Source organism: Aphanomyces invadans (genome assembly GCF_000520115.1).
Source record: "Aphanomyces invadans strain NJM9701 unplaced genomic scaffold supercont1.30, whole genome shotgun sequence".
NCBI classification, from domain to species: Eukaryota; Oomycota; class Saprolegniomycetes; order Saprolegniales; family Verrucalvaceae; genus Aphanomyces; species Aphanomyces invadans.
The window spans coordinates 528,302-551,631 of NW_008580175.1; the positions used below are offsets into that span (position 1 = coordinate 528,302).

At 57.6% G+C, this 23,330-nt stretch overlaps 7 protein-coding genes across 9 annotated transcripts; 2 read left to right on the forward strand and 5 right to left on the reverse strand.

Annotated features, from left to right (window-relative positions):
• Nucleotides 1-163: 163 nt before the first annotated feature.
• H310_11279 (hypothetical protein) lies at nucleotides 164-1,510 on the reverse strand. Its single transcript, XM_008877881.1, has 2 exons — nucleotides 925-1,510; nucleotides 164-876 (listed from the first exon to the last, which is right to left on the reverse strand). Exons 1-2 carry the CDS (start codon nucleotides 1,475-1,477, stop codon nucleotides 305-307), a joined length of 1,125 nt encoding a protein of 374 aa, XP_008876103.1. The 5' UTR covers nucleotides 1,478-1,510; the 3' UTR covers nucleotides 164-304.
• An 86-nt stretch (nucleotides 1,511-1,596) lies between these two features.
• Nucleotides 1,597-7,341, reverse strand: H310_11280. Of its 2 annotated transcripts, XM_008877882.1 has the most exons (24): nucleotides 7,204-7,341; nucleotides 7,076-7,146; nucleotides 6,763-7,025; nucleotides 6,621-6,697; nucleotides 6,435-6,562; nucleotides 6,170-6,366; nucleotides 5,772-6,109; nucleotides 5,620-5,719; nucleotides 5,507-5,557; nucleotides 5,084-5,463; nucleotides 4,577-5,026; nucleotides 4,403-4,512; nucleotides 4,246-4,356; nucleotides 4,118-4,194; nucleotides 3,953-4,060; nucleotides 3,726-3,899; nucleotides 3,251-3,664; nucleotides 2,904-3,199; nucleotides 2,701-2,859; nucleotides 2,506-2,591; nucleotides 2,278-2,399; nucleotides 2,143-2,210; nucleotides 1,880-2,083; nucleotides 1,597-1,819 (listed from the first exon to the last, which is right to left on the reverse strand). In XM_008877882.1, exons 1-24 carry the CDS (start codon nucleotides 7,321-7,323, stop codon nucleotides 1,631-1,633), a joined length of 4,293 nt encoding a protein of 1,430 aa, XP_008876104.1. In that variant the 5' UTR covers nucleotides 7,324-7,341; the 3' UTR covers nucleotides 1,597-1,630. The 2 variants fall into 2 exon arrangements, with proteins under 2 accessions (XP_008876104.1, XP_008876105.1); XM_008877883.1 differs by lacking the exons at nucleotides 1,597-1,819; nucleotides 1,880-2,083; nucleotides 2,143-2,210; nucleotides 2,278-2,399 and having other exon boundaries at nucleotides 2,448-2,591.
• A 2,063-nt stretch (nucleotides 7,342-9,404) lies between these two features.
• Nucleotides 9,405-12,166, reverse strand: H310_11281. Of its 2 annotated transcripts, XM_008877884.1 has the most exons (4): nucleotides 11,836-12,166; nucleotides 11,580-11,784; nucleotides 11,367-11,535; nucleotides 9,405-11,319 (listed from the first exon to the last, which is right to left on the reverse strand). In XM_008877884.1, exons 1-4 carry the CDS (start codon nucleotides 12,009-12,011, stop codon nucleotides 10,496-10,498), a joined length of 1,374 nt encoding a protein of 457 aa, XP_008876106.1. In that variant the 5' UTR covers nucleotides 12,012-12,166; the 3' UTR covers nucleotides 9,405-10,495. The 2 variants fall into 2 exon arrangements, with proteins under 2 accessions (XP_008876106.1, XP_008876107.1); XM_008877885.1 differs by having other exon boundaries at nucleotides 11,580-12,166.
• On the forward strand, nucleotides 9,517-10,338 carry H310_11282 (hypothetical protein; the record flags this gene model as incomplete). Its single annotated transcript, XM_008877886.1, has 1 exon — nucleotides 9,517-10,338. One exon carries the CDS (start codon nucleotides 9,517-9,519, stop codon nucleotides 10,336-10,338), a length of 822 nt encoding a protein of 273 aa, XP_008876108.1.
• Nucleotides 12,167-13,091: 925 nt separating the features above from the next.
• On the reverse strand, nucleotides 13,092-13,964 carry H310_11283 (hypothetical protein). Its single transcript, XM_008877887.1, has one exon. The coding sequence runs from the start codon at nucleotides 13,889-13,891 to the stop codon at nucleotides 13,121-13,123; it is 771 nt and encodes a 256-aa protein (XP_008876109.1). The 5' UTR covers nucleotides 13,892-13,964; the 3' UTR covers nucleotides 13,092-13,120.
• Nucleotides 13,965-15,442: 1,478 nt separating this feature from the next.
• Nucleotides 15,443-18,752, reverse strand: H310_11284 (hypothetical protein). Its single transcript, XM_008877888.1, has 9 exons — nucleotides 18,654-18,752; nucleotides 18,450-18,578; nucleotides 18,278-18,391; nucleotides 17,977-18,224; nucleotides 17,770-17,924; nucleotides 17,432-17,690; nucleotides 16,738-17,332; nucleotides 16,199-16,684; nucleotides 15,443-16,146 (listed from the first exon to the last, which is right to left on the reverse strand). The coding sequence occupies exons 1-9, from the start codon at nucleotides 18,702-18,704 to the stop codon at nucleotides 15,655-15,657; spliced, it is 2,529 nt and encodes an 842-aa protein (XP_008876110.1). The 5' UTR covers nucleotides 18,705-18,752; the 3' UTR covers nucleotides 15,443-15,654.
• Nucleotides 18,753-19,015: 263 nt separating this feature from the next.
• Nucleotides 19,016-23,274, forward strand: H310_11285 (hypothetical protein; the record flags this gene model as incomplete). The annotated part of the gene is made up of 10 exons (XM_008877889.1): nucleotides 19,016-19,669; nucleotides 19,718-19,810; nucleotides 19,858-20,159; nucleotides 20,248-20,541; nucleotides 20,604-20,778; nucleotides 20,823-20,978; nucleotides 21,015-21,266; nucleotides 21,348-21,459; nucleotides 21,509-21,682; nucleotides 21,726-23,274. 10 exons carry the CDS (start codon nucleotides 19,016-19,018, stop codon nucleotides 23,096-23,098), a joined length of 3,585 nt encoding a protein of 1,194 aa, XP_008876111.1. The 3' UTR covers nucleotides 23,099-23,274.
• Between the last annotated feature and the right edge of the window lie 56 nt (nucleotides 23,275-23,330).

The window sequence follows — 23,330 nt, forward strand, 5'->3', positions numbered from 1 at the left end:
CGAGATCGAGTTGGTGGTGGCGTGTGGATCAGCTGGAGATGGAAACTGCGCTGAGACACGAGCGCCGAACGTACAGGTGGTGCAGCCGTGGCGATGACGTCGACCATGGCCAGTCGCCCCCACTGGTTGACTGTCTGCAGACGTTGCCATGGCGCTTGTCGAGGTTGTTGGCGCTAGTGACGTGCGTGCCGAGATCGCACTCGACGCCGTGACGAGAGCTCCAAAGCAGGGACGACACTGAAAGGGATGTCCCTCTTTTGCATTAAGATGAAGCTACGGGACCGACCACAAAGTCTTAGAAAATTTACTGCAACGCACTGGTGGTCGCGGAGAAGTCGATGGCGTCGCCGTGGTGCGTAGGGGATTCTGTGGGGGATGGAGGGCCGTGGTGGAAGCCAGGGGCCGCGGAGTACGCTGATGGGCCGGAAAACGGCCCCGACGATGCAACTGCGGGCGGAGGCTGGGACACCCCGGCAGAGTGCGGGCGCCCGCCGCCCGATGCAGCTCGAGGATTGAAAATCTTAAACTGGGGAGGCGGTTGGATTTGGCGCATAGGAACAGGGGTCGACGTGGGCTCCGAAGCCGCGAATGGAGCGTAGGCGCTGGGGCCAGCACCTCCCGGTGGCGGAGGCGGAGCGCTTGTTTGGGTGACGGAGACCGTGTTGCCAAATTTCGCCGTGAGCTCGGGGTTGCCAACACTCGAGCCAAACCCGTCAGCTTGAATTGGTCGAAACACTGACGGATCGCGACGGGTTTGTTGGGCCGATGGGTTGTGACGAGGGATGGCACTGTGGGTCGGTGGAGCGTACAACGCTGCATGAGGGTCGTACGGAGCGGGTGGAGCAGCTCCGGAAGGCGGGGCACCGTAGTATGCACCTAACGTACCAACACGAGATGCCAAATGCAGAGTCCGCATTGTCGTACCAGAAGTGGGAGGCGGCGGCGGGGGTGCTGCCACCACGTTTCCCGTTTCAAAGCCCGACAGCCCCATGTTCTGTGCCTGCTGGATCGCCGCGGCGCGGTCGGTCGGATCCTCGTGCTGAAACTGCAGCGGGAGAAGCCATTGACGCAACGTGTCGCCCGTGGCAACGTCATACGATGTCTTGTGACTCTTGTTGCGCTGCGCGACATTCGCGCCTTTGGCGACAAGCAGTTTGGCCATTTCGAGGTGGCCCTGCGCACACGCGAGATGCAAAGGTGTGTTGTCGCGAGGTCCAAGCGCCGAAATGTCCGCGCCGCGTTCGATGAGGGCAAGAAGGATGTCCACGCGGCCGTTGTACGCGGCCGTGTGCACAGGGAACGATCCTTCGGGCGTCCGCGCGTTCGGACTCACCTTGACATCATCCAAGAGGTGGCGAACCTTGTCAATCAGGTTGTCCTCGATGGCCTGATGGAGCTGCTGCTCCGGGGTCAGTGTTGGCGCGATCATCTCGCCCAGCGCCTTCACATTCAGCTTCTCCGACAGGTAGCTGAACATGCCGCGACGCCACGAAGCTATCAATGAACCAGGCGGGAAAATCAATTATGACAGGTTTTCCGAACATCAAAAGTCAAAGGTTTGCCATTTTCTCATGCTTCCATGGCAAATGGAGCGACACGATGGCAACCGACGACATGTAAAGCTGAAGAGTTATCGCTTTACGAGAGGAGAGGCGAGGTCGTCGCTGTCGCTGCCAAGCATGGTTCGTTGCCGTGGCGATTGCCGAATGGACCCGCGGGTCAGGTATGAAGGCGTCGACTTTGGACGGTACGGATTCAGGGGCGACCGGAACGAAACAAGATGGGGTTGGTCGTCCGGTAGTCGAGTTCGGGGTGTTGGCTACGACACGGCGCGCTTCATGTAGAACCTTACAAACGACAACGATCGGGCTGGACGCACCTGGTCAAAGTCGTCTTTCGGGTGCAGCAGCATGGTTCGCACGTCGTCCGGAGGTGGCACGCGGATGCCGGCGACTTGTACGGACGGCTTGAGCTCGAATGGCGTCTTGGTGGGCCCTGCGCTCTTGGGATACACGAGCTTGGTCACGTGCATGAACGAGTACGCATGCTTGTCCTTGTCATATTGGAACTTCGTCGTTCGGTTCTACACGTGCACAGAGCTTCCAGGTCCGACCGGCTGGCGCGGAAATGGCGCGCACGCACCGGAAATCGCTTGTCCGCCTTAAACGGCGACGTCAAGAACGACATTGACGATGATGACGGGTCTTTGTCTGCGACCAACAGGATCGTGTCAGGATGGAAATGTATGCATGATGGATGCACGATGGCCAGACGTACGAGCTGGGTGAGGTGGCACAGCCGCGTCGACCGCTCCATCAAGCGGAAAATGCGTCGTTGGAATTTGCTGGGACAATGGCAAGTTGTTCATGTCGATGAGGCTCATGTCCACCAAGTCCAGTCTACGCCATATCAACGAACGACGTGGATATGGATCGAGAGCCGTCATAATGCCCAGCCACAACGCCATCAAGGGGCAACTAGTAACGTAGCCAGAGCAGTTTGTACCGCTGACGTCCGCTCATCCCGTGGCGTCCAGTGCGGGTGTCGGTCCGATCGCTGGGTTGAAACATTGTCGATATCGCGTGAATGATCTACACGTGACAAGGCGGAGAATGGGGATGCTGATGGCACGAATGGTGCCGCCGTCGCATGGACAAGGCCGTGTCGGTCGAGTCATGCAGTCCTATCGAGACGACGTACACAAAGATTCACGTGCTTGAGGCGTTCGCGAAGTCGTTCGTGGCGTTGGTGGCAGTCCGCCAGCGCAATCTCGCGTCGGTGGATGCCTTGGTGCAGCAACTCGGCCATGGACGACATGGCAACATGGGGTCGGTTGAACCGGACGCGGCGCTCTTTCATCTGCGTTCCCACGTGACTCGACCGTCATGGGCGTGTGTACGAACCTCGACGGTGCGGGCGTGGAGGGCCAGGAGCTGCAGCTGGAGCACGAGGACCTCCCACTGAGTCATCGCAAGGCTTCGCAGTGTATCGGTGCGATTTCCAGCGAGGGATTTGAGGTACTGCAGCTCCTTGGGGTTTTGCTCGGCGGGGTTGGGCGCGTGGAGCGAGTCGAGGAACCGGCCGTCATCGTGGACGGGTGGGTTGTTGTTCTCGTCTTGGGATTCCAAGGGAATAGTCGCTTGGGCCATGGCGGACGCCGGCGGCGTGTCTTGCGTCGTCACTTGCAGCCTCGCGTGGTCTGCCATGTTGCACACGTCAGGCGCACGGTGTGAGGTTGTGTACGTTTTACTTTGCAATGCCGTGGCTGTCGACAGCGGCGAGTCCCCTTCGATCAACAGAAGCGTATTGTCCAAGGGGGCGGTGGGCACGTGAATGTCGTCGGGGACCATGGCAATGTCATGCGGGGACTGGTTGGATGCTTCCACTTCCGTCACTTCGTCGACCGCCGTGAGCTCAAACGCTCTCGGCAAACTCTTGTCGCGGTCATCTGCTGTGGACAATGCTCCATGGTCTAGCTCTGGCGACGTTGGTGACGTGGAATCCAATGCAAGGGCAGCGTCTCCCGTCGGGATCCGTGCCGACAGGAGTCGCGGTTTGGACGATGCCGACGACCGCCGCCTCTTGGTAGGACTGCTGCTTTGCTTGGGGGAAGGAGGCGGCGCCCCGGGCAGGGAAGCTAGTGCCGACGCTCGCTTGGAAGGGCCTACGATCCTCTCGTGTCACGATCGATTGGGGCAGTCGCATGCCAAGACAAAAGTACGCACTCTTGGATGGACTCGGCGACGACGCCATGTCGGCTAGACTGGTCGACGAGCTGCCGTGTCCGACCACTTTGGATTTGGTACGCTTCTTGGAAGGTGCTTTTCGAGGAGTCGACGACCCGCCGCCGCCATCTCGCCATCCGTCGTAGATGGCTTTCAGCGCGTGGAATGGTCGGGCTAAGCATGTTGAAGGCATGACACCCACTCGTGTGTGCGCCACACTTGCGTACCACAGCCCTCGGCCAACGAGTGGATTGCTTCTCCAAGCACCAAGAATTTTGCCACCATGGGGTTCACTGGGGACGTCGCACACGCCTCGCGCATGGTGGCGAGAAACGCTGTGCCAAGTACACGTCCTGTGAGCGGCATTCGAGCCAGACATGGCGTGCGCTTACCTCGAGCTTCCGGTCCATCTTGACCCCACAGTGTTTCGTGGTCAGCCGTGAGGAGCGACTGCATGACTTGACGCTCCCTGCCATGACCCTTGGCGTGAACTCCTCGACGACAACGCGCGTCACCGTACCCGTCAATCATGTGGTTGCTCTTGTACAAGTTGAACTCGGTGACGAGGCACAGCAGCTCGCGGTCGAGTTTTTCACATTCGGTCTTCCAAAATGCAACTTCCGCGCCCGATCTATGTTGGACGCGTGATTTGGACGAACGAGGCATGGGCGACCAACTTTTTGCGTAGGAGGAGCAGCTCGCTCGCTACTTTGGACAAGTGCGTGCTCAGCGTCACGATTCGTTGCAGCTGGACGGTTTGCAACTTGCGCGCCGATGCCTTGGCGGCCTACACCCACCGCCGTCCCGAGCGTTGATCAGTGCGTTGGACGCGCAGAGAGATCGAACGGCACCTCTAGCTCTGCCGCCATCGCTTGAATCGTGTCCACTAGCTCGTGTGGCCGCGAATCCGTGGTCAAAGATAAGCGCTGGGCGGCGTCGACGTCGGCGGCTTCGTCTTCGTGAATGAACCCGATGGGCAAGTTGTCCAGTTCCGCCTCGGCGCGACTCGCCGCTTGGGCGGTTGCTTGCGCCAGCGACTCGGTTTGGACGTCGCTGTCACTCCACGGGATGAGCTTCGTGATGTCGTGTTCCAATTGCTGGTTGGCAATCGCAACGACCTCCCGCTCGGTGGCTGATTTCATCGCGGCGTCGCCGGCATTATTGTCTGGCGGCGCTTTCAGCAACACGGCCTTCATGTGGTCCGTCTTCATCTTGGTCAAGTACGCTGACAGGGACGCTTGTCTCTCCCGAATCGACGCCGACGACGTGTCCTGGATGTTCGTGATCGTGTCGCGGAGGACCTACGTCGAACAACCAACCGCGTCACGCTGGCTCGTCGGGATGTTTTTGCCACGCACCGTGATTTCCTGTCGAAGCAACTGCTGTGCGCTCTCCGATGCCCGGTTGAATGCGACCATGTTCTCTGCCGCCGCCTGGACCTGCCGCTTCAGGTCGTCGAGTTGATCTGACTGGGTTTGTCGCGTGAGTTGGAGCTCGCCGATGATGGCGCACTTTTCCGCGACAAGGTCTTCGAGGCCGCTGCGGTTAAGCATGCCCAATTCAGCGTCGGTGGGGCTTGTGGACGATGGAGTTGGCGATACGGGATGACGCGAGGGCGACGACGATGTCGTACTGGATGCTGGTGGGGGCTTGGTCACCTTTATGGCATCCGTTTGGCACGCAGCGTGGTGCATCTGGCTCGAGCGTGCCAGGGCTTCGTCTGCACGCGCTTGGGCATCTAAACAAGGGATGCGAAGTTGCGTAAAGGTAGGGGCAGGTACCTGCTGCCGCTTGAGCTTGAACAGCGTTCAACGACGTTTGGAATTCACCGACTGCGACGATTCATGGCATGAGAAGTGTTTCACGGCCATGCATGCACACGCATGCGACGTACGCTTGGCAACGAGGGCTCGCTTTGCGTTTTCAAGCTCGTCACGTGTCGTCTCGAGCTCGATCACACGAGTCTGCTCCGCCCGGAGGTCTTTGCGAAGACCCTACATGGACATGCCAAGTCGTCGAAGTGGATGGTGCAGAGAGGTACCCCACCTCGACACTCTTTTGCAATGCTTTGATCCGTTCGTTTTCTTCGTCCTTTTGAGCCGCGTTCGGCTCAACGTACCCCGTGCCGTGGCACTTAACACACGCGATGGCGTTGGGCTTGGCATGGACACTGCCGGCCACGTCAGGTTTGTCGTCATCCTGCCGGTGGGTGTCGTCGCTTCGAGCACTAAACGCTGTGGACGGACTCTTGCGCAGTGTAAACTCGCCGAGCTGGGACAAGTGGGCCATCAGCCCCCGGACAGCTGGAGTAAGAGGCGCTTGCTGGGCAAGGGTTCCGAGGCTCGCCCACAAGTCGGGGCTCGCCAAAACTTCCACAACGGATCCTAGCCAAGTCACCGGGTTCGTGTGTTTCGCATGTGGCTTCAAAGGCCATGCAACCGAACCTGCGACCTCGTCGTACGTGATGTGGCGAGCGGAGACGGCCGATTCGATTGCTTGCCGTTCGCGGAGTCCGCTCTCGGCGCCACCGTACCACCACGCTGTCAAGTACGCGTCCGACATGCCAGACCCACTGCCCCCTCCCGCATTCGGACTATTCTCCCGCTTGCGGATCAAATCCTTCAACGCTTCCACTTGCTCCCTACGTGCAATACAGGCGCCATCTCGTCGGTAGCCGCTCTCCATGGGTCGTCCATCACGTGTTCTTACATCGCTTCGATCGCTTTCTGCTGCCACTTGTCGCGCTCGTCGCGCAGGCCATCCGAGAACTTTTTTCGTTTTTCCAAGTCGAGTTTCATTGCTTCGAGCCGTCCATCCGTTGAGGGCGTCACAATCGACTACGAGTGCGTTTGACGCGAGCATGTCGCGCATGCCACGTGAGTCGGCACTACTCACCGAGCTGCGTCCCCCGCGGCCGCCAAAATTGGCTTCGTCCCCGTCGTCCGCATCGTTGTTGGAGCGCCCGAGCGCATCTAAACACCGCAGGCGTTGGATTTGTGGAGACCGCATCCACTTGGCAATGGAAACACGACCGCACCATCGAGAGCCTTGAGTGTGCGCGCATCGGTGCGGTGCTTTGCGACCATTTCCCGCAGCAGAAGGAGCTCCTTGTAGTGCATTTTCCGGAGGTTGTCCATTTCGTACGTCCGACGGTCCAACTTGGAGTGCAGCATCGTGGTGACGGCGTCGGCCTCCGCCATTCGCGTCTCGAGCGCCGCGCACTTTTGCATGAGCCGCTGAGCGGTGTCGTTGCGGGTCTTGAGTTCTTGCTTGAACACGTCGCTCATCGTGTTAACGTACCTACGGCTCAGTCACGCCACGAGATGGCGCTAGCCACAGAGACATCGTACTTGGTTTCACGCTCTTGAATGGCCTCGGATAACGTTGTGTCCAGGAACGTTTGGATGGTTGCCACGAGGCCCTAGGCAGCGGGGATCGAATTCACATGGCGTTTGGCGTGCGTCAAACGGCGACGTACTGGGCATTGCTCCTGCACATGTGCTACAACCGCACGGCATGCTGTGCCGAGGGGCGTGTGGATATCCTGGGCCAGTTTGGGAGGGTTTGTGACGAAGCGCGGCGGCGCTGCCTCGGCCATGGCGAAACCGACTGCCACCCAACTGAAGTGTGGTGACGGTTTTATCTATACTCGATGACACGGAAGAGCAAGAGCCGGCTGGGGCACAAGCCTCGGTCGGCACACGACAAGGATGTCGACCCACCGCCGAACATGGCCAACCCCCACGCAACCCACGACGCTCCACCCGAGCCGGTCGAAGCCCCGCCACGCATGACAACACCCGAGCCACCGCTCCTCGCGCCAATCGCGAGGGCATCCGAGGGCTCTCCATCGAAACCACAACTGGACATGCGCGTCATACCTTCCACGGAGAAACAAAACACAAGCGCTACGATCGCGACCCGTAGCAGCAGTTCCAAGACTGGAAATGCAGAGTGCTTCGAACAAGTAGCGACAAGTGAAGCCAAGTTGGCAGACAGCGTGCCACCTCGTCCCACGGAATCGACGGCAGACCGCAGCGACTCCCCACGACACCACGACCAGCGGAAACGTCGCATTACCGACGACGTAAAACCAATCGACACCCTCCGCCATTCGCCCACCGTCGACACGTCGGAGCTAAAACGAGAAACGAACGACGTAGCTGCTCAAGAACACAGCTGGGAGGTCAGCGCCTGGCCACTGCTTCCGGCGGGTTCGGCAGCTGATGGCATGGACGCTGACATGCCGTTGAAGCGATCGCCGTCCATTTTCCGCATGCAGGACGCATCTCCTGGTGACGGAAGCGAAGACGGGCCTCCCACTCGTTCAATTCAACCAGTGCTTGCCCCAGACGTTGCTCACCGCGTCGTGCGGCACATTCTATTTGACTGGATCAAACGCGCCGTACCGCTTCGGCAGCTCTTTCCACCATCTCCATCTGCATCGTGCGTTTCTCTCGACGCATTTGCCAGCACATTGCAGCATGCTAACGTGGTCCTGAAGCCCATCGAAGTGGCAGCGCTACTTATTGCGTTTCCCCCGATACCACCAGAACCCATCTCGGCTCCCGCCCTGAATGTTTCCGTGCTCGTCGACACGATGTCCGCCAAGCTCTTTCACGTCGAGTTGCTCGAGTTCCAGCTTCGGAAAGTGGTCGTCGCGAAATCGACCAAAGCGCGAGGCAAGTGCGACGTCTTCAAGACCGTCAACCAGCTCGTCGACACCGTCGCCATGGACGACAACTGCGTGTCTGTTGCGAATTGGCGAACGATCTTGGTCGAGAAACTGGCCCTGACGTGTCCCCAATGGGTCGCCGTGTGCGTGTTTTGTCGAGTGCTGGCTGCTCCGCTCGCCGAGGTGTGCGCGCGTTGGTCCGACTCGACCACAACCTCGACGTTCGTGTGTAGATGAGCCCCCGCCCCCACTTTGTCACGTGCCTCGATCGGTTCGTGCGAAATGTGCAGTTTGACACGTTGTCGGTGGAAGGCGCGTTTCGGTCGCTGGTTCAGGACGCGGACTTTGAGCGGGGTTTTCGCGCGATCGACACGGATGGCTCGGGCAGCCTCAGTCTCGCCGAGTGCACGACGTACCTTGAATCGATGCACCACGTGTCGTTCCCGCCTGCGATCTTGCAAGACTTTCTCCGACGCTTTGACCGCGACGGCGACGGCAGCCTCAACCTGGACGAATTCATGGCGTGCTGTCGACCAAAGCAGCACACTGGCGTCCATGTACGTCTGCAATTTCTCGCGCCGCCGCCTCGCGTCAACGTCACGTAGATCCTGTCGCCTTACGGCTTCTTCTACATGGCCACGGACCCGATGGAATTGGCGGCGGACGTCGTTGCTCGGATTCACAAACGCCTCTTCTGGCTCCAACACAACCACTTGGTTGGGGCGAGCCACGCTAGCCAGGCGACGGATGCCAAGGGCAAGTCGAAGCTGGTTCGTAGTGGCCATCATCGAATCCAACGACCACCACTGATGCAAGCATGTCGTTCCAGACGGTCGATCCGACGAAAATCTCAATCTGCAGGCACTTTGGCGCGGTCCCGCTGCAGTACAACCACACGACGGACACGGTCCAAATGTGCTTTTCGAATGGCGAGTTGCTCGTGCTCTTTGAGGCAGACAGCGGCGGTGGGACTCTGTTGCGGTCATTGAATGGGACGTAACGTGGCGACGTTGCACAGGCAACCAAGGAATACAAAACCTGTCGTGCAAAGAGCGTCATGCCATCCAACGACCGCCTCCACTACGTCCCCCCGAGCTACAACTCCCCGGTACATCCATGGCAGATTCTGCGCGCACCGCTTTCGATGACGTGGACATCGCGTCGCCGCGATCCCTGCCACCTTTCCGCGCCGCCGTTTCCGACCAGCCCAAACCAAAGCGCAACCTACCCAAGAAAGCCCACGCCACGGTGCCAACCATCCAATTACCCACGAATGTAGCTACGTGGACTCGCATGCACGTGAAAAAGTGGCTCATCTACACTGTCCAAGTGAAAACGGTGGCGCCGAAACTCGCCGCAGTCGATGGAGCGATGCTCGCCGAGTGGGCGACCGACACCCATCTCGACATGCGGCTTCGAGACGCCTACTCCATCACCCAACCTGTGCATCGGTTGCGTTTGGCCACGCATATTCGTGCGCTTCGACCACAGCGCGCCATCGACACGAACAGACGAGAAAAAGTCGACGACGACAAAGATCTCTACGAGATGCCCATCGACGTCGAAACTCGTTCAAGCACGAGTTGCGTTCAAGGAGACGCCATCACGGACTCCCAGCCGATGCAAGTAGCGTCGGCAGTTGAAATCGCGCCGACGACTCAGTTCAGCTCGTCGGCACCCGACGCACCAACGCATGCCGACGACTCTGTCGTGGGAAAGCGACGCGTTGGCTGCGTCATGGATGAGACCGAGCCATGTGCCCGTGGTGGCAGTGTCGGCGAACGGAGCAACGATGCGACTGGCTTGGACAAAGTCGACGACGAGGGCGACGAGTGCCTGCCGTCCTTTTCTGATGCCTTCATCGCACTCGAGGACGACGGCAGAGGCAGCCCACCTCCCCCATTTGACGACGCATTGCCTCGTATGGAAGACTTGTGACCCGAGTGGCTGCACGATCCTGGGCTTGGAAGCAATGCCATCCGATCCCTCCATGTATTCCACAGCGTGTCGGCTTGCAGAGTCCCAGCGCCGACGCAAACCAGTGTTTTCGTGCTACTGAATAAATACCCTACGCAACTATGTTTAGGAGTGTGCACTACGCGACCGTCCGCCACGCAACGAGGAGCTTCTTCTTGGCCATGCTTGTCGCGCCTTTCGACTTGGATCGGCGACGCGGGCGCTTGAGTAGCTTGGCATGCGGTGGCAAAGCTTGCAGGACTGGTGGAGGCGGGGGAGGTCCCCCTGTAGAGCGGCTTCGGATGGGCGAAGGCCGATCCGTCAACGGCGCCAGGGCTACAGGTGTGCTTGTCGGCGTCGAGTCGGCGCAATCGCGCGGGGCATGGCCCGGTTTGTCACAAATAAAACACGTGCATTCGACTTGTGCAGCGCACAACTCGTCGAGTTGACAAGTGGGGACTTGCGACATCTCCGCGGCGCGGCGCAGTTCGTTCAGGATCCGTTCTTGGCCTTTCGGATGAAAGATCACGCGGCCGACATCATGGTGCAAATCAAATGGATCTTCGATGGAGAAGCGCCACGTGCCGAGGCCGAGACCCCACTTGGCCAACTTGGGCAAAGCATGGCCACAACGCAGGCTCACAACGTTGTGGCGGTAGTCAAATTCATACGCGTAGAACTGGAAAAACGCCACAAGCAGCGAACCAACAGAGTCCTTCTCTGCTGACAGCACACCCAGATGAGCTCGAGGTTGTTGCTCGCTGCTCGGGGTGATGGGTTGGGTGCTCGAGCTCAAGGCCGTCGACGCGTGGTTGCTGCTGGTGCTGTTGGTGGGCGACGACAATGTCGACATGTCGTCGGAGCTGGCGACTGTCGACGCAGTGTCGGACACCTCATCCAAAGGGCTTAAACATGGCAAAATGCCACGGGCTTGCAGAAAGAACAACACCAGCATGATCCAGGCTACATGCGATATTCAATAGAAGCAACGAGGAGGATCAGTGGCATACCATAAGAGCTGAGTGTACCGTTCGAAGCGTCGTTGAGGCTGCGTTGCTTGGCCCAGTGTTTGACAGCAAATACGAGCGGTCGGACGCGCGGGTCTAACTCGCCGTACCGCTTCAAGAGTTGTGTGTTGCACACTGCGTGGCAACTGCCCATACTGATGTCGATGGCGAGCTATGACGTAACATAAGCAGGAAGTTGCGTGGGGGTTGATATACTTTGCGGTGGGAATCCCACAATTTCACGAGCGGCACCCGAGCATGGAAGATAAATTGGTGCAGCTCAATGCCATCATGTAGGGTCAGGATGGACGCGACTGACGCCAGGACTTGGAGACGATCGTTCCACAACAATGAGTTGACGTGAGAAGGTGGGTCGAAGAAGATGCCGAGGTCCAGGTCGCTCGAACCACAACCGAATCCGCTGTACAAGATCGTTCACAAGTCAGATGGTACGCACACCAATATGACGTACTTTTCAGAGGACCCAAAGGGGCGCAGAGTAAGATGAGGCCATTTATCTCGAATGAGCGACTCCATGATGAAGGTGGCGCTGGATTTGTTTTCAATCTCGACGTCGGTGGGCTCAAGTGCCTCGAGCAAGCCAAGGCACTGGATGGTCAATCGACGCACGCTGTTGATAGCTCCCATGATAGTTGTTGACCACTCGAATGCTCAAAAGTTGTAGCAATGCAAGTGTGTCCATGTCGTTCGTTCTGGGTCGTCTAGCACGCCATGTTCACCGCTACAGAGCGAGAAATGGCGGAAGCGGAGGAAACGTGGGAGCAGGGACGGCAATTGCCAAGTGCCGGCACATTCGCCCATTTCTTGAAAAAAGTCGAATCTCTCCGATTCGGAGCACTTTCATTCGCTCATCCGAAACTTCAATTCCATTTTTAGCCAATCAAAATGCCACTCGGCCAAGCAACTTCCTACTCGGATCATCACGACGACCCTTTGCATCACATCCTGTTTTGATTTCGTCCGTTCCACTTTGTATTTGTACTGCTGTCGAAGCATACATCTTGGCCGTTGGCCCCTTCTATATTTATACACACCTTCTACGACAGGGCCGCGACTCTAGATGATATTGAATAAAGTATCGGACTCGTCGCGGAATGCCAGTTGTCCGGATCATCCGGTTGCGCCACTGACTTTCTTTTGGAGAAAATCATGTCGCAGGAAAGAATATTTCAAAATCATAGTTTTTAATCTATATATGGTTTTGGGATTATCGTGTTGGAGCGTGGCATCGCCGGCGGTCATGGAATCGATTGGTGGGGGGGATCGAGGGGATGTCGACAGATGCGGACGACAGGGAGGTGGCGATCTGGGGGGCTAGGGCTCGTGATGGGGATGGGGATGGTGTACCAGGTGCAGTCGACGATGTAAGAATTGTCTTGTGGCGACTGCGCGGGGCGGACGCGATGATGGAATGGCCGAGTCGCACGGGCGCCGTTGACCACAAACGAAGAGACAGGCACACTCCCGCTTCGCACGTGGTCGGGTTTTGCGACGTTTGCCACGGAGCGCGCATCGACGAGAACGATGCAGCACATTCGTGTTTGAAAAACGTACCGACTGCATGGCACTGTTTGTGGAACACATGCGCCAAGCCAATTTCGTCCGGGCCACGGTGCCGATCCACATCGCCATTGGCGACGTGGACGCATCGGGGGGAGGGGATTCCTATGCATAATGTTTCGGCGGCGTGCATGTTCGCGTCGACACAACAGGAGCACGTGCCACTCGATGAACGCTTAATTGTCTACGTTTGCAGCTTCGTACGTCGGGTTGCAGGATGGGCACTCTAGATTCACGTTGAGCACCTCGAGGATGCATTCGTCGTGAAAGACGTGTCCACATGTCAGCGTGGTGAGGGCAACGGTGTCCAACTGCACCGTCAATGGCGCCGTGGAAGCGTCTGGGGTCAGCATCAAACCGCATACACCGCAATAGCTAGTCGACAGCTTGGCTTGATGCTGCGATTCTGTTCGATATGACCCGTGCCGGGACAATGCTTTGGACGATGATCCGTCTGGCGGCGACACAACGAGGAGGTCGGACGCTCCATCCATGCCTTGACCGAGAAAGTCGAAGAAGAGCCGAGGGATCGCCACTTCTGCCTTTGGACATGCATGGGACTCTGGCGACAAGATAAACGCAACGGTGTGGTCAAAGAGATCTTGGTACATGCGAATATGGGCTGCGATCGATCGCTTGGTGGTTTCCAACACGGTCAGGACTCGTCTTTTAGGAACATGCTCAGACACGTCAACGTAATACCAAGGACACGCTGCACGACAAACGTGGCCGTGATCGAGCGCGTTCTGTGCTTGGTCACGCAACACTTCAAAGTCAAAGTCCGACTTGAGGATCGTCGTCGTCGCGCCCGTGACTTTGTGGGAGATCGTGACGGTGTAAAAGACAGACGTGTGTCGGCCAGAGGTCACCGTGCCTTTGGAAGGTGCGTCGGACACGCGAATCGTGATACAGTCAAACCAGCGGCGGCCAGGGAAGCGCGAGTCCATGAAGCGAGCGCACTCCCGAGCGCGACGTCCAATAGTTCCACACACACAGCCTTCGCTGTGTCGCTTCAAAAACATGCGTCAGAAACGGGTACACGTCGACTTTGTATCGGGTTGAGGTCGAATCTCGTTTACAAACGCCAAGTGTAATGTTTGCGCGTTTTTGGTGGTACACCCCCGTTTTTGTCAAAACGATGGAGGGAATGTCGGGTGATTGTGAAATTCGGACGAGTTCGCGACCACGTTTGTCTCGTCCACGTTGCTGCGCCCTCGCATCATGTCCAGAGCAACTTGCACAGCAACGAAGTCAAACCCGATCGATTCTCTATGGGCGAGGCGCACACTGGAACTGAGGTGAGGAGGTGGCATTGTGCCGGTGAGTGCACACTCGATCGCTCATGGTGGGCGTTCGAGCCGTGTGTGGAGGGCAGGGCAACTTTGTTGGCCGGTCACCACCATAATCGCCAGAGTAGACACTGCAATCGTCGGTTGTTGGGGGCCTGTGGCCGTTGGTATCATCGCCCGAGTCCCAAGCCGACGACGACAACCGCGACACGACGACGTCGATACGAAACGAATGCAAGTTGGAACAATATCGCGGCGCCAAGCAGAAAGGCAAAGACGAACTGGATGGATTGCGCTGCAATCGGGCATGCTCATGTGTCCGGGCGCCAACGGAGGCAAGCGTGTAGTCTAGTGGACTTTGAAAATCTTGACGGCGTACCGACTGCAAGACCATGTGTACAACCCGTGCTAGGAGACACTTTGTTCACGTCCACGTAAAACGAATGGCACGATGCGTCGCATTGTGTGGTTGTGACGCACGGCGAGTTTGGAATGTTTTCCAAGGTGTTCAAAGTCCGCCTTTTTGCCCGTCCACCAAGATATGGCGAACAAGGACAAAACTTGTGAGTGTCCGACACCATGTTGGCGTCGTGGGAAATACCAAGACCATCCGTGGCGTGGTTGACATCAAGTGCCACGAATTCCTCGGAGATGTGGGGCCGCGTCCATCGGAACGAATAATGGACCACCCGACGGCAAGTGGAGTGTCCGCTCTCGACCCCCTCGCAGCACCAGGCACGTGGTGTGCCGCGGACCCACAACGGAGCATAATCCTCACGGTCGGCTGAAAGTTCAAATGGACGGGGGGGGGCACACTGATACGACGTGGTGTAGTCGTACCGTCGGACATCAACACAAGCCTTTGCAATGGGCTGCTCGCACGGATGGCGACAACAGCGAGAGGCATGCCGGGATACCCTGCTCGTGGACGTTCGCGGCAAAAGCTACATTCATCGATACGCGTCGTGGTGGGCAAGGCAACCGACGGTGTCGATGCTGTTCAAGTTGCATTTCATGCAGATGTACCCAGGTCGAAAGGAATGACTACATCACCGCGAGATCCAACGCCGTGCCATGGAGAGGAGCGCCCTCTCCCCGCCTCTCCTTCATTTCACGCATCCTTGCCATGTCCCGGGAACGCTGCATGCACCTCTCACATACTTGTGCGAAATGTCCGTGCAACATGGAGAGACCACGAAAGCGTCACTGTTTGCGTTCCACTGGCATATTCCATCGGAAAGAAGCAACCGAGATGGCCGGGTACACCAGCCAGCACTTGAATGGCGTCACATCCGCCAGGCAGATCAGTCATGGCTGACTTTCGCAAGCCTCTCTTAGAGTCGCCTCAACGAACGAAACTCGTAGCAGACTCTATAATGTCGGTGGCGAGTGGACCCCACCTCTTATCCTTTTCCGTGTCTTTATGGAGTGAGCTCGTACTTGTTGCCAAAGAGGGCAGCATACGGAAACCACGTCTTGGCCGTTTGCTTGAACGTATCTTGGTCCTTCTGGCAGCCGTACTTGTTGACGACGGCAACCGCGTTTTCGTATACTGCCAACGACGATTTGCCCTTGTCTTCCAGCCACAACGTCACCGCATCGGCCTTCAGCGAGGCACTTCCTTCAGCCACGCACGCCGCTTCCGCGACCGCCACCCGCCACTCCAGCGTCGTGTGCTTGGCCGCTGCGTCTTTCACAACTGCTGCGATGTCCTTGAGGCCGTGGAATAGAACCGATTTGCCTTCTTGCAGCAACGACTCGACGATGCCAGAGGTAGGCGCAGACTTCGTGTACAATTGAACCAGGCGGACAAGCGTCTTGGGATGCGATGGCTCGATCGCATGGGCTGCAACCAGCGCTTGCAAACACAGCAGCCACTTCTCCCGTCGGTACGCGACGTCGAATGCCGCCACCTGCCCGCTCCATCAGCTTCTGTCGATGAAATCGTGCTCAAAGAATTCGTACATGGGTTTGGATGTCGGTTGGCGCGTATTGCTGCAAGATAGTGACGATGCGCCACGCTTCTTCCAGGTTCGACTTGGCGACCAGTTGCTCGCCCAACGGGTCAGGGTCCACGACGGCGTCCTTGGGCCGGCTCTGGTTCTTCTTTTTGGTTTTGTCGGCAGCCTTTTCCAGCGCTTCTTGCTCCTTCTGCAGTTGGGACGCAACCTTGGCCTCCTCTGCCTTTTGGAACTCGGCCTTCCGGGCCTTGGCAGCCGCGCGCTTGGCTTTGGCCTTGTCGGCCGCACTCAGCTTGGCACCGCTGGCATTCGCCGACGGCGAGGGCGCCGTCAATTCGTCATGGCGTTGCACATGCACCGCAATTGCGCCGTGGGCAGCTTGGACGTAGACGGGATGGCCCAGCAACGTATCGCACATTCGTAGCATTTGGACGTACGCACGAAGGGTCATCTTGCGCATGCAGTACGAGTGGAAGTCAAATTGGTCATCCTAGCGAGAGGACATCTCGGTTGGCATGATGTTCCAGAATCCCATGCACGTACGAGGAAGTCGTTAAAATGCTTTTCCACCGCGGCAAACTTCTTGAGCGCGGGGCCAGCGTGGCGCTGGCGAAACTGCGCCGCACCGGCGGCCAGTTCGTACCACATGCACTGCATGTCATACAGATTTTGCTGCGGGTCACCTTCGTGTCGCGTGAAGAGCGCGATGGTGCTTTCGGCCTCAGCGATGCGGTTCGCGCGCATCAAGTACTTGGTCGTTTTGTTGTTTATGTATCGATCGGCGAGGTCCAACCGCCGGCCTTGGTCGACAACAGTCGCGGCGGCGTTGTAGTCGCCGGCATGTTTCAGAATCCGTGCCTTCTTTTGGTAGAATTCGAGCACCGTCGGCGTGTGCTTCAAGCAAAGGTCGATGTACTTGAGGGCCTGGGGAATGTCGCGCAGGCGATCGTAGTGTTGCGCCGCCAAGTACAGGCGCCAGACCCATTCAGACGGCCCAGTGGACGCTTCTTCCGATAAATACGTTGCAATCAACTTGGACAGAATGTCGCGCTTCGTCGACGCTGTGTACAGCACCTTGATGTCCGATCCGAGCGACGGGATACCCTTCTTGAGCCCGCGGCGCAGGTACTCGTCCAATCTAGCCGCAGCCATGAGACCACTCGAGGAATTTCAAGAGAAAGCGCATGTCCGAGAGATGGCACCACTTAAGGGTGCCAAAGATAAAAGGCACACGTACGACGTTTCCAACACGGCGCCAGACAACAGATCCAACGACAACCGGGCATATGTCGGGGACGAATTGCCTTGGTAAATGTTCAGCAACACGGATGTTTCGTCGGCGGTCAGCGCTTCCGTGGCAGACGGAACGGACTTAAGTGCCAGCCAGTCGGGGCGACGGCAGAGCGCGGCTTGGATGCCGCGGTGGTAATGGTAGTGGTCTCCATTGATGTCTAGGAGTTCCTGGTAGATGGCCACGGCGTCGTCGAACTGGCCGACTAGAACACACGATGCACGTGAGGGCAGTTGTTGCAAAATGCCACGACCAAAGGCGGCCGGCAACACATTTGGCCGTACGTTTGACCAGCATGTCCGCCTTGCGCTGGCGCCATACCAACGTGTCCAGCACGAACGGCTTGATCGTTTCGAGGTGGGCCAGGCACCGTTCGAGATCGCCCTTCTCTTCAATCAACTCGTTCTGGTACAAGTACATTTCGCTGTCGTCGTAGGTTCTAGATCGCTGGCCTTGAGATGTGTCTACCAAGGAGATCGATGGAAGCATACCCTTCGCGCGTCGGGCTCAACGTGTCGTTGTACTGGTCAAGGATGTCGATGGCCGTGTCGTACGTGCCGTTGAGTTGGTGCGCGATCGCGAGCCCGATCCAGTTGTTGCGATTCGTGGGCTTGAGTGCAAGGAACTGCCGGCGCGTCTCAGCGTATCCCTTCAAATCTCGCATTTGGACTTGTTGCAGGTACAGGTCGCGCAGGATTTGAATGTTGTCCGGGTCGATGCGAAGCGCTTGGCGGTAACACTACACACGTCTCATTGAAGCAACAACGATCGTGCGTGGGACAAGCAACGGACCTTGATCGCTTCGGCGTAGTTTCGGTCCGATCGATACAGCAATCCGTACACGTGCCAACACACGTGCGACTTGAGGTCCTGCTTCACACCTTGGCGGACAAACTCGTACGCTTCCTGCACAAAATATGTCTCCGACGTTAGAGTGCGACCCATGCGGATGCGATGCACGCACCTCCTTCTTTCCCATGCAGTTAAGCGTCAAACCCTTCATGGCAAGGGTCTCGCCGTGGTCGGGGAACTTCTTCAAGATTGCATCCGCGGCCTTGAGGCCTTTCTTGTACTGCTTAATCTCGTAACATTTCTACACGTCACACAGACCAAGGTCGTCATGAGCTGGACGTCAACACACAGACAGCGATGAATCGTCAAGACGTACGACAATGGAGCGGAACAAAGCGTTCTCCTTGGACGGCAGCTTGTTGGCCATGTTCTCGATCAGCGGCCGGAGTGGTGGAGGCGCGTGGACTTGAGTGGCTGCAATATGATGGTGATTTTCAGAGGAAAGCTGTACCCCGGGGCACAGTCTCGATGGCAAGAATGTATTTAAATTTCGAGTTGTACCTCCTTGTTCTATGAAATTTTAAATCCCAGCCTGAAATTTCGCAGCATGCACTCGCTTCAACGTCATGCAACTTTAAAAAAGAATTCACTGCTTTTATCTTTAGTTTTGTATGAAACCGGAATATATCACAGCTGAGAGTGACTGTCCGAATTCGACTGCCCAAAGATCGCAAATCGATGGGCCGGCACGTCGCCTGGGTGAGTATGCTCGGCATCCAGAAGATGGCCATGCTCGCGATTGCCGCGCATGCATTGATGAATGGCAGTGGCTTGCTCAGCGGGGCTGTGGAGGAGTTTCGAGTGTCCAGAGGTATGATCGACTTTCGCGGGGACATTGGTCAAATTGGACGAACCACATCGACAATCAAGCAACAGTCGCAACGCTCGTCCTATATCGTTTCGATGAAGTCGATGCACCGATTTTGCAAAGACCTGTCTGAGGCGCTCGACCACGACACTGCAGAGCGCTGCTGGGTAACGTTGTTTGACACGTTTCCCAACGTCGACAGGTCACCGATGGCGTTTCAAGTGCACTACGATTACGCCAGGCACATTGAGAACGGCTCGAATGACCGCACGTCAGCAGCAAAAACTGCCTACGAACGTGCGTTGGCAGTCATGACCGAGCCGTCGTCGCCGCTTTCCTTAGATGCGATGAACAGACTGGGCCTCCTGTGGCAAAAGCTATCGCGACCGCACGTTGCGATTGAAGTCTTTCGGCAGAGTCTTCAGTGGCACCCCCATGAATGCGCTTTACGGGGAAATTTGGCCAGCGCGTATCTTGAGCTTGGCAATGTCGCGGCGGCCCTCGCTGCCGCTGCCGTCGCCCTCGTACGTGGAGTGGTTTCGCTCGACAAGGCTCGTGACACGAATCGATAGAAACTTGAGCCACACAATGCAGCACTACACCACAACATGGGCAACATCTACCAGCGTGCTGGCGATATGTTGTCTGCTATGTCGCACTGGCAGGTATTTTCAATGGATCCATGTGCTGGAGGGCTTATCGTGTACGCCAGAAAGCCGTCGAAATCGACCCGCAAAATCCAAATCCTCTCTTCAGTCTTGGCATTGCCGCGGGCAACCAAGGACTCTCCGATACGTCTACAGCATACTTTGCAAAAAGCGTCGTCGTTGCCTCCCAGCACGCACCAGCCTTGCGCGACCTCGCACGACTCCAACTTGCGACAGCACTCTTGCCTCGCGTGTACGACTCCACCAACGATATCCACCAAATTCGGCAAACATTTACCACGGCGCTGGAAGATCTCATGGCGGACTCTCCGTTATCGCTTGGCGACAACCCTATCTACACCACGGGGTACGAAAACCAGCCGGAATGCATTTCCCTCGAGAGGGCGTCTAGTTTTGATTGGGTTGTGGAATGTCCTGTTGAGTGGCTGCGGCAGGTGTGGCTCGATGGGTTACTACTTGGTGTACCAAGGTGGGCCGAACAAGCACTTGCGACGAACGCTGGCTCAAATCTACGAAAAAAGCATGCCTGGCTTGGAGTTTGAGGCGCCGCACGTTCGCGCTGCCCGCCACCACACGTTCCAGTTTCCTTCCACCGCACGCTTTGTCGATGCGCGACCATCCAATGTGTCCGCCGCCGTCATCGTGCATCGTCGGATCCGTGTCGGCATCCTGTCGGCCTTCATGTATCATCATTCCGTCGGGCTCTTGATGCAGGGTGTTCTCACGCGGTAGGCCACGTTTACGAGCACGAATTTGCGCTGATTCATCGTGGCGACGTGGGGTTTCGTAGGCTATCCAATGCAACGTACGAGCTCGTGTTGCTGCGGTGTCGGCCATGGCACGCCGACCACGTCACGGATCGAGTGTCCCGCCACATGAGTCGCGTGGTGCAGCTTCCGAACGACGTCTTTCACGCCCAGCAGGTCGTCGCCGACCTGGCGCTGGACATACTGTTGTTCACCGAGGTTGGCACCGACCCGACGCATATCTGCTTTCAACGACGGAATAGCTTGGGATGGACGCATCGAGCTACTTCTTGGCGTTTGCGACTTTGGCGCTGCGGTCGGTTCTGTTTTGGGGCCACGCCGTCACGTCCGGGCTGTCGACGGTCGACTACTTTGTCACATCGACGCATTTCCAGTCCAATCCGGTATCGGGCTCTTCGGTGTGCAACTGACCGATCATTGTCTGGCGGGTCCAGGACGAATTCACCGAGACGCTGTATCCCATGCAGTCGCTCACGACAGTGTTTCACCGCCCCCGCTTTTCATTTCATCGGTCGTTGCTGTCGTTCTTGCCTGCCGACGACGACGGACGTGTGATGTACTTGATACCCCAAACGTTGTACAAGCTCCATCCTGCCATGGATTCGCTCGTCGCGGCAATTCTTGCGGGCCATCGCAACAGCTACTTGGTGCTCCTTGAAGGGGCGGTCCCGCACTTGGCCACACAGGTACGCTTGGAGGTTGGCAACGTGACGATCATTTGAATTTCGACTCGTTTTCTCTCACACGCGCCTTGGCTGCTCGGACAGATTCGTCGTCGGCTCGGACGAGTGCTGTCGCTGCAAGATCTCGAGTCACGGGTCGTCTTTGCGCCATACCTGTCTACCGACGCGTTCCTGACGTTGTGCCAAGTTGCCGATGGTGAGGTGGCTTTGTCGCGATGAGGTTGCCTGAGACCACTGGCTTGTAGTTGTGCTGGATCCATTTCCCGTGGGCGGCGGCCGCAGCAGTTTCGAAGTGTTTTCGGTGGGCACGCCGATTGTGGCCCACACTGCACGCACGTCGATCGCGCAACTGACTGCTGCCATGTACACAAAGATGAATATCACGGCGTGCTGCGTTGCCGCGACGGACGAAGCGTACGGTGAGTGTCAGCGATGCGATCCGTTGTCGGTTGACTCACCCAGAGACGCTGGATTCCTCAGTGGCCACAGCGCTGGCATTGGGCCAAAACACGTCGTACCGTCAAGAAATGTCGACCTTGATTCAATCGAGGAGCTCGGTGTTGTTCGAGTCCGACGCGAGCACTGTTGCTTCCGTCATGGACGATTGGAACCGTTGTTTCCATACGATCCTAGCCATGCCTCCGCCACCACGGCCGACGCCCGCATCCACCGTCGCGATTCCGTTTGGGTTTCGCCTGCAATTGTTTGGGCAGCTGTCCGTCGAAGTTGTCATGCATGCCAACGAAACACCGACCCAAGTTGGAGCCACGATTGCAGCTTTGTATGGTCTCGAGCCGCTCTACCAATGCTACATCCAAACGCTGCTGTTTCATGGCGTCCAGCGGTGGCGACAGAACGAGGCGCAGCTGGCCATCACGACCGACGCCTTCCCTGGCAGAACCCCGCCGTTGGACATTTATGTAGGAGACGATGTCGCGTTGGCCGTGCAGTACCACCTGTGGCGGTACAACCATCGTGTGCCCGGCCGAGACGTTGCCGTCGCCGTGGCTTCCATCCGCCACAAGTTGGCGTTCTCGGACGCGTCTGCCCCATGGATCGCTGCTCGTGGCGTGCAGCATCGACCTCCTCGGTCGGCTGTCCAAGCACACGATGCTCCGCTGCAGTCGACTCGGCAGTGCTTGACCGTCGCACTAACAACGTGCAAACGGTTGTCTCTATTCCTGGCCACGATGAAGAGCTTTCTCCCGTACGCCAACTCAACGGCGGTGGCGATTTGCATGATCTTGGTACTCGACGACCATTCATCTGCTGCCGATCGACGGGTCATGCAAGAATCGTTCCCCACCGTTCAATTTGTGTTTACGCGGCGAAAAGGGCATGCCCACTCGTTGAATTTGCTCTTGGACTTGGTCTCGACGCCATTCGTTCTGTACCTTGAAGATGACTGGCAGTGGCTCCAAGACCTCCCGCACCACCCGATTGCACACGCGCTAGCCGTGTTGGACAGCGACCCCACGTTGGTCCAGGTCTTGCTCAACACCCAATTCAGCGGGTGGCCACGAACGATGCACGACAGCCATCCGTTTGACGTGTACTTTCGCCATGAGTTTGGCATTGTGGATCATGCCTTTGGGTACTGGCCGGGGTTTTCCCTAAACCCTGGCGTGTGGAATTTGCGTCGGCTCCGGCAATGCCCTCGCTTGACCTTTAACGAACGGTCCGACGTGTTCGAGCGAGAGTTTTCGTTGGCAGTGTGGCAATGCGGGCTCCACGTGGCCATGCTTCCATATACGACGGCGGTCCACATTGGCGCCGCGCCAGGAACGAATGGGTCGGCGTATGCTCTCAACGGCATGCCACGACGCTTTGACTAGGCGGGAATGGTCGCTATGTAGAAAAGGCCAATGAGTTTTGAAATGCTGGATCCTGCAATCTCGTGCGACGGATGGTCTCGTTCTCCGAGCGAGACGATATCCATCAAAGGGCGACTGGCAGGTCCACACCGCACTGCAGTCGAGCATGCCTGTTCCGGTGGCAATACCTTCTGTAGTTCAGACGTGTGCCTCGTACGGGCTTCGAGGCACTCTACAAACGCAGCAGCCAGTG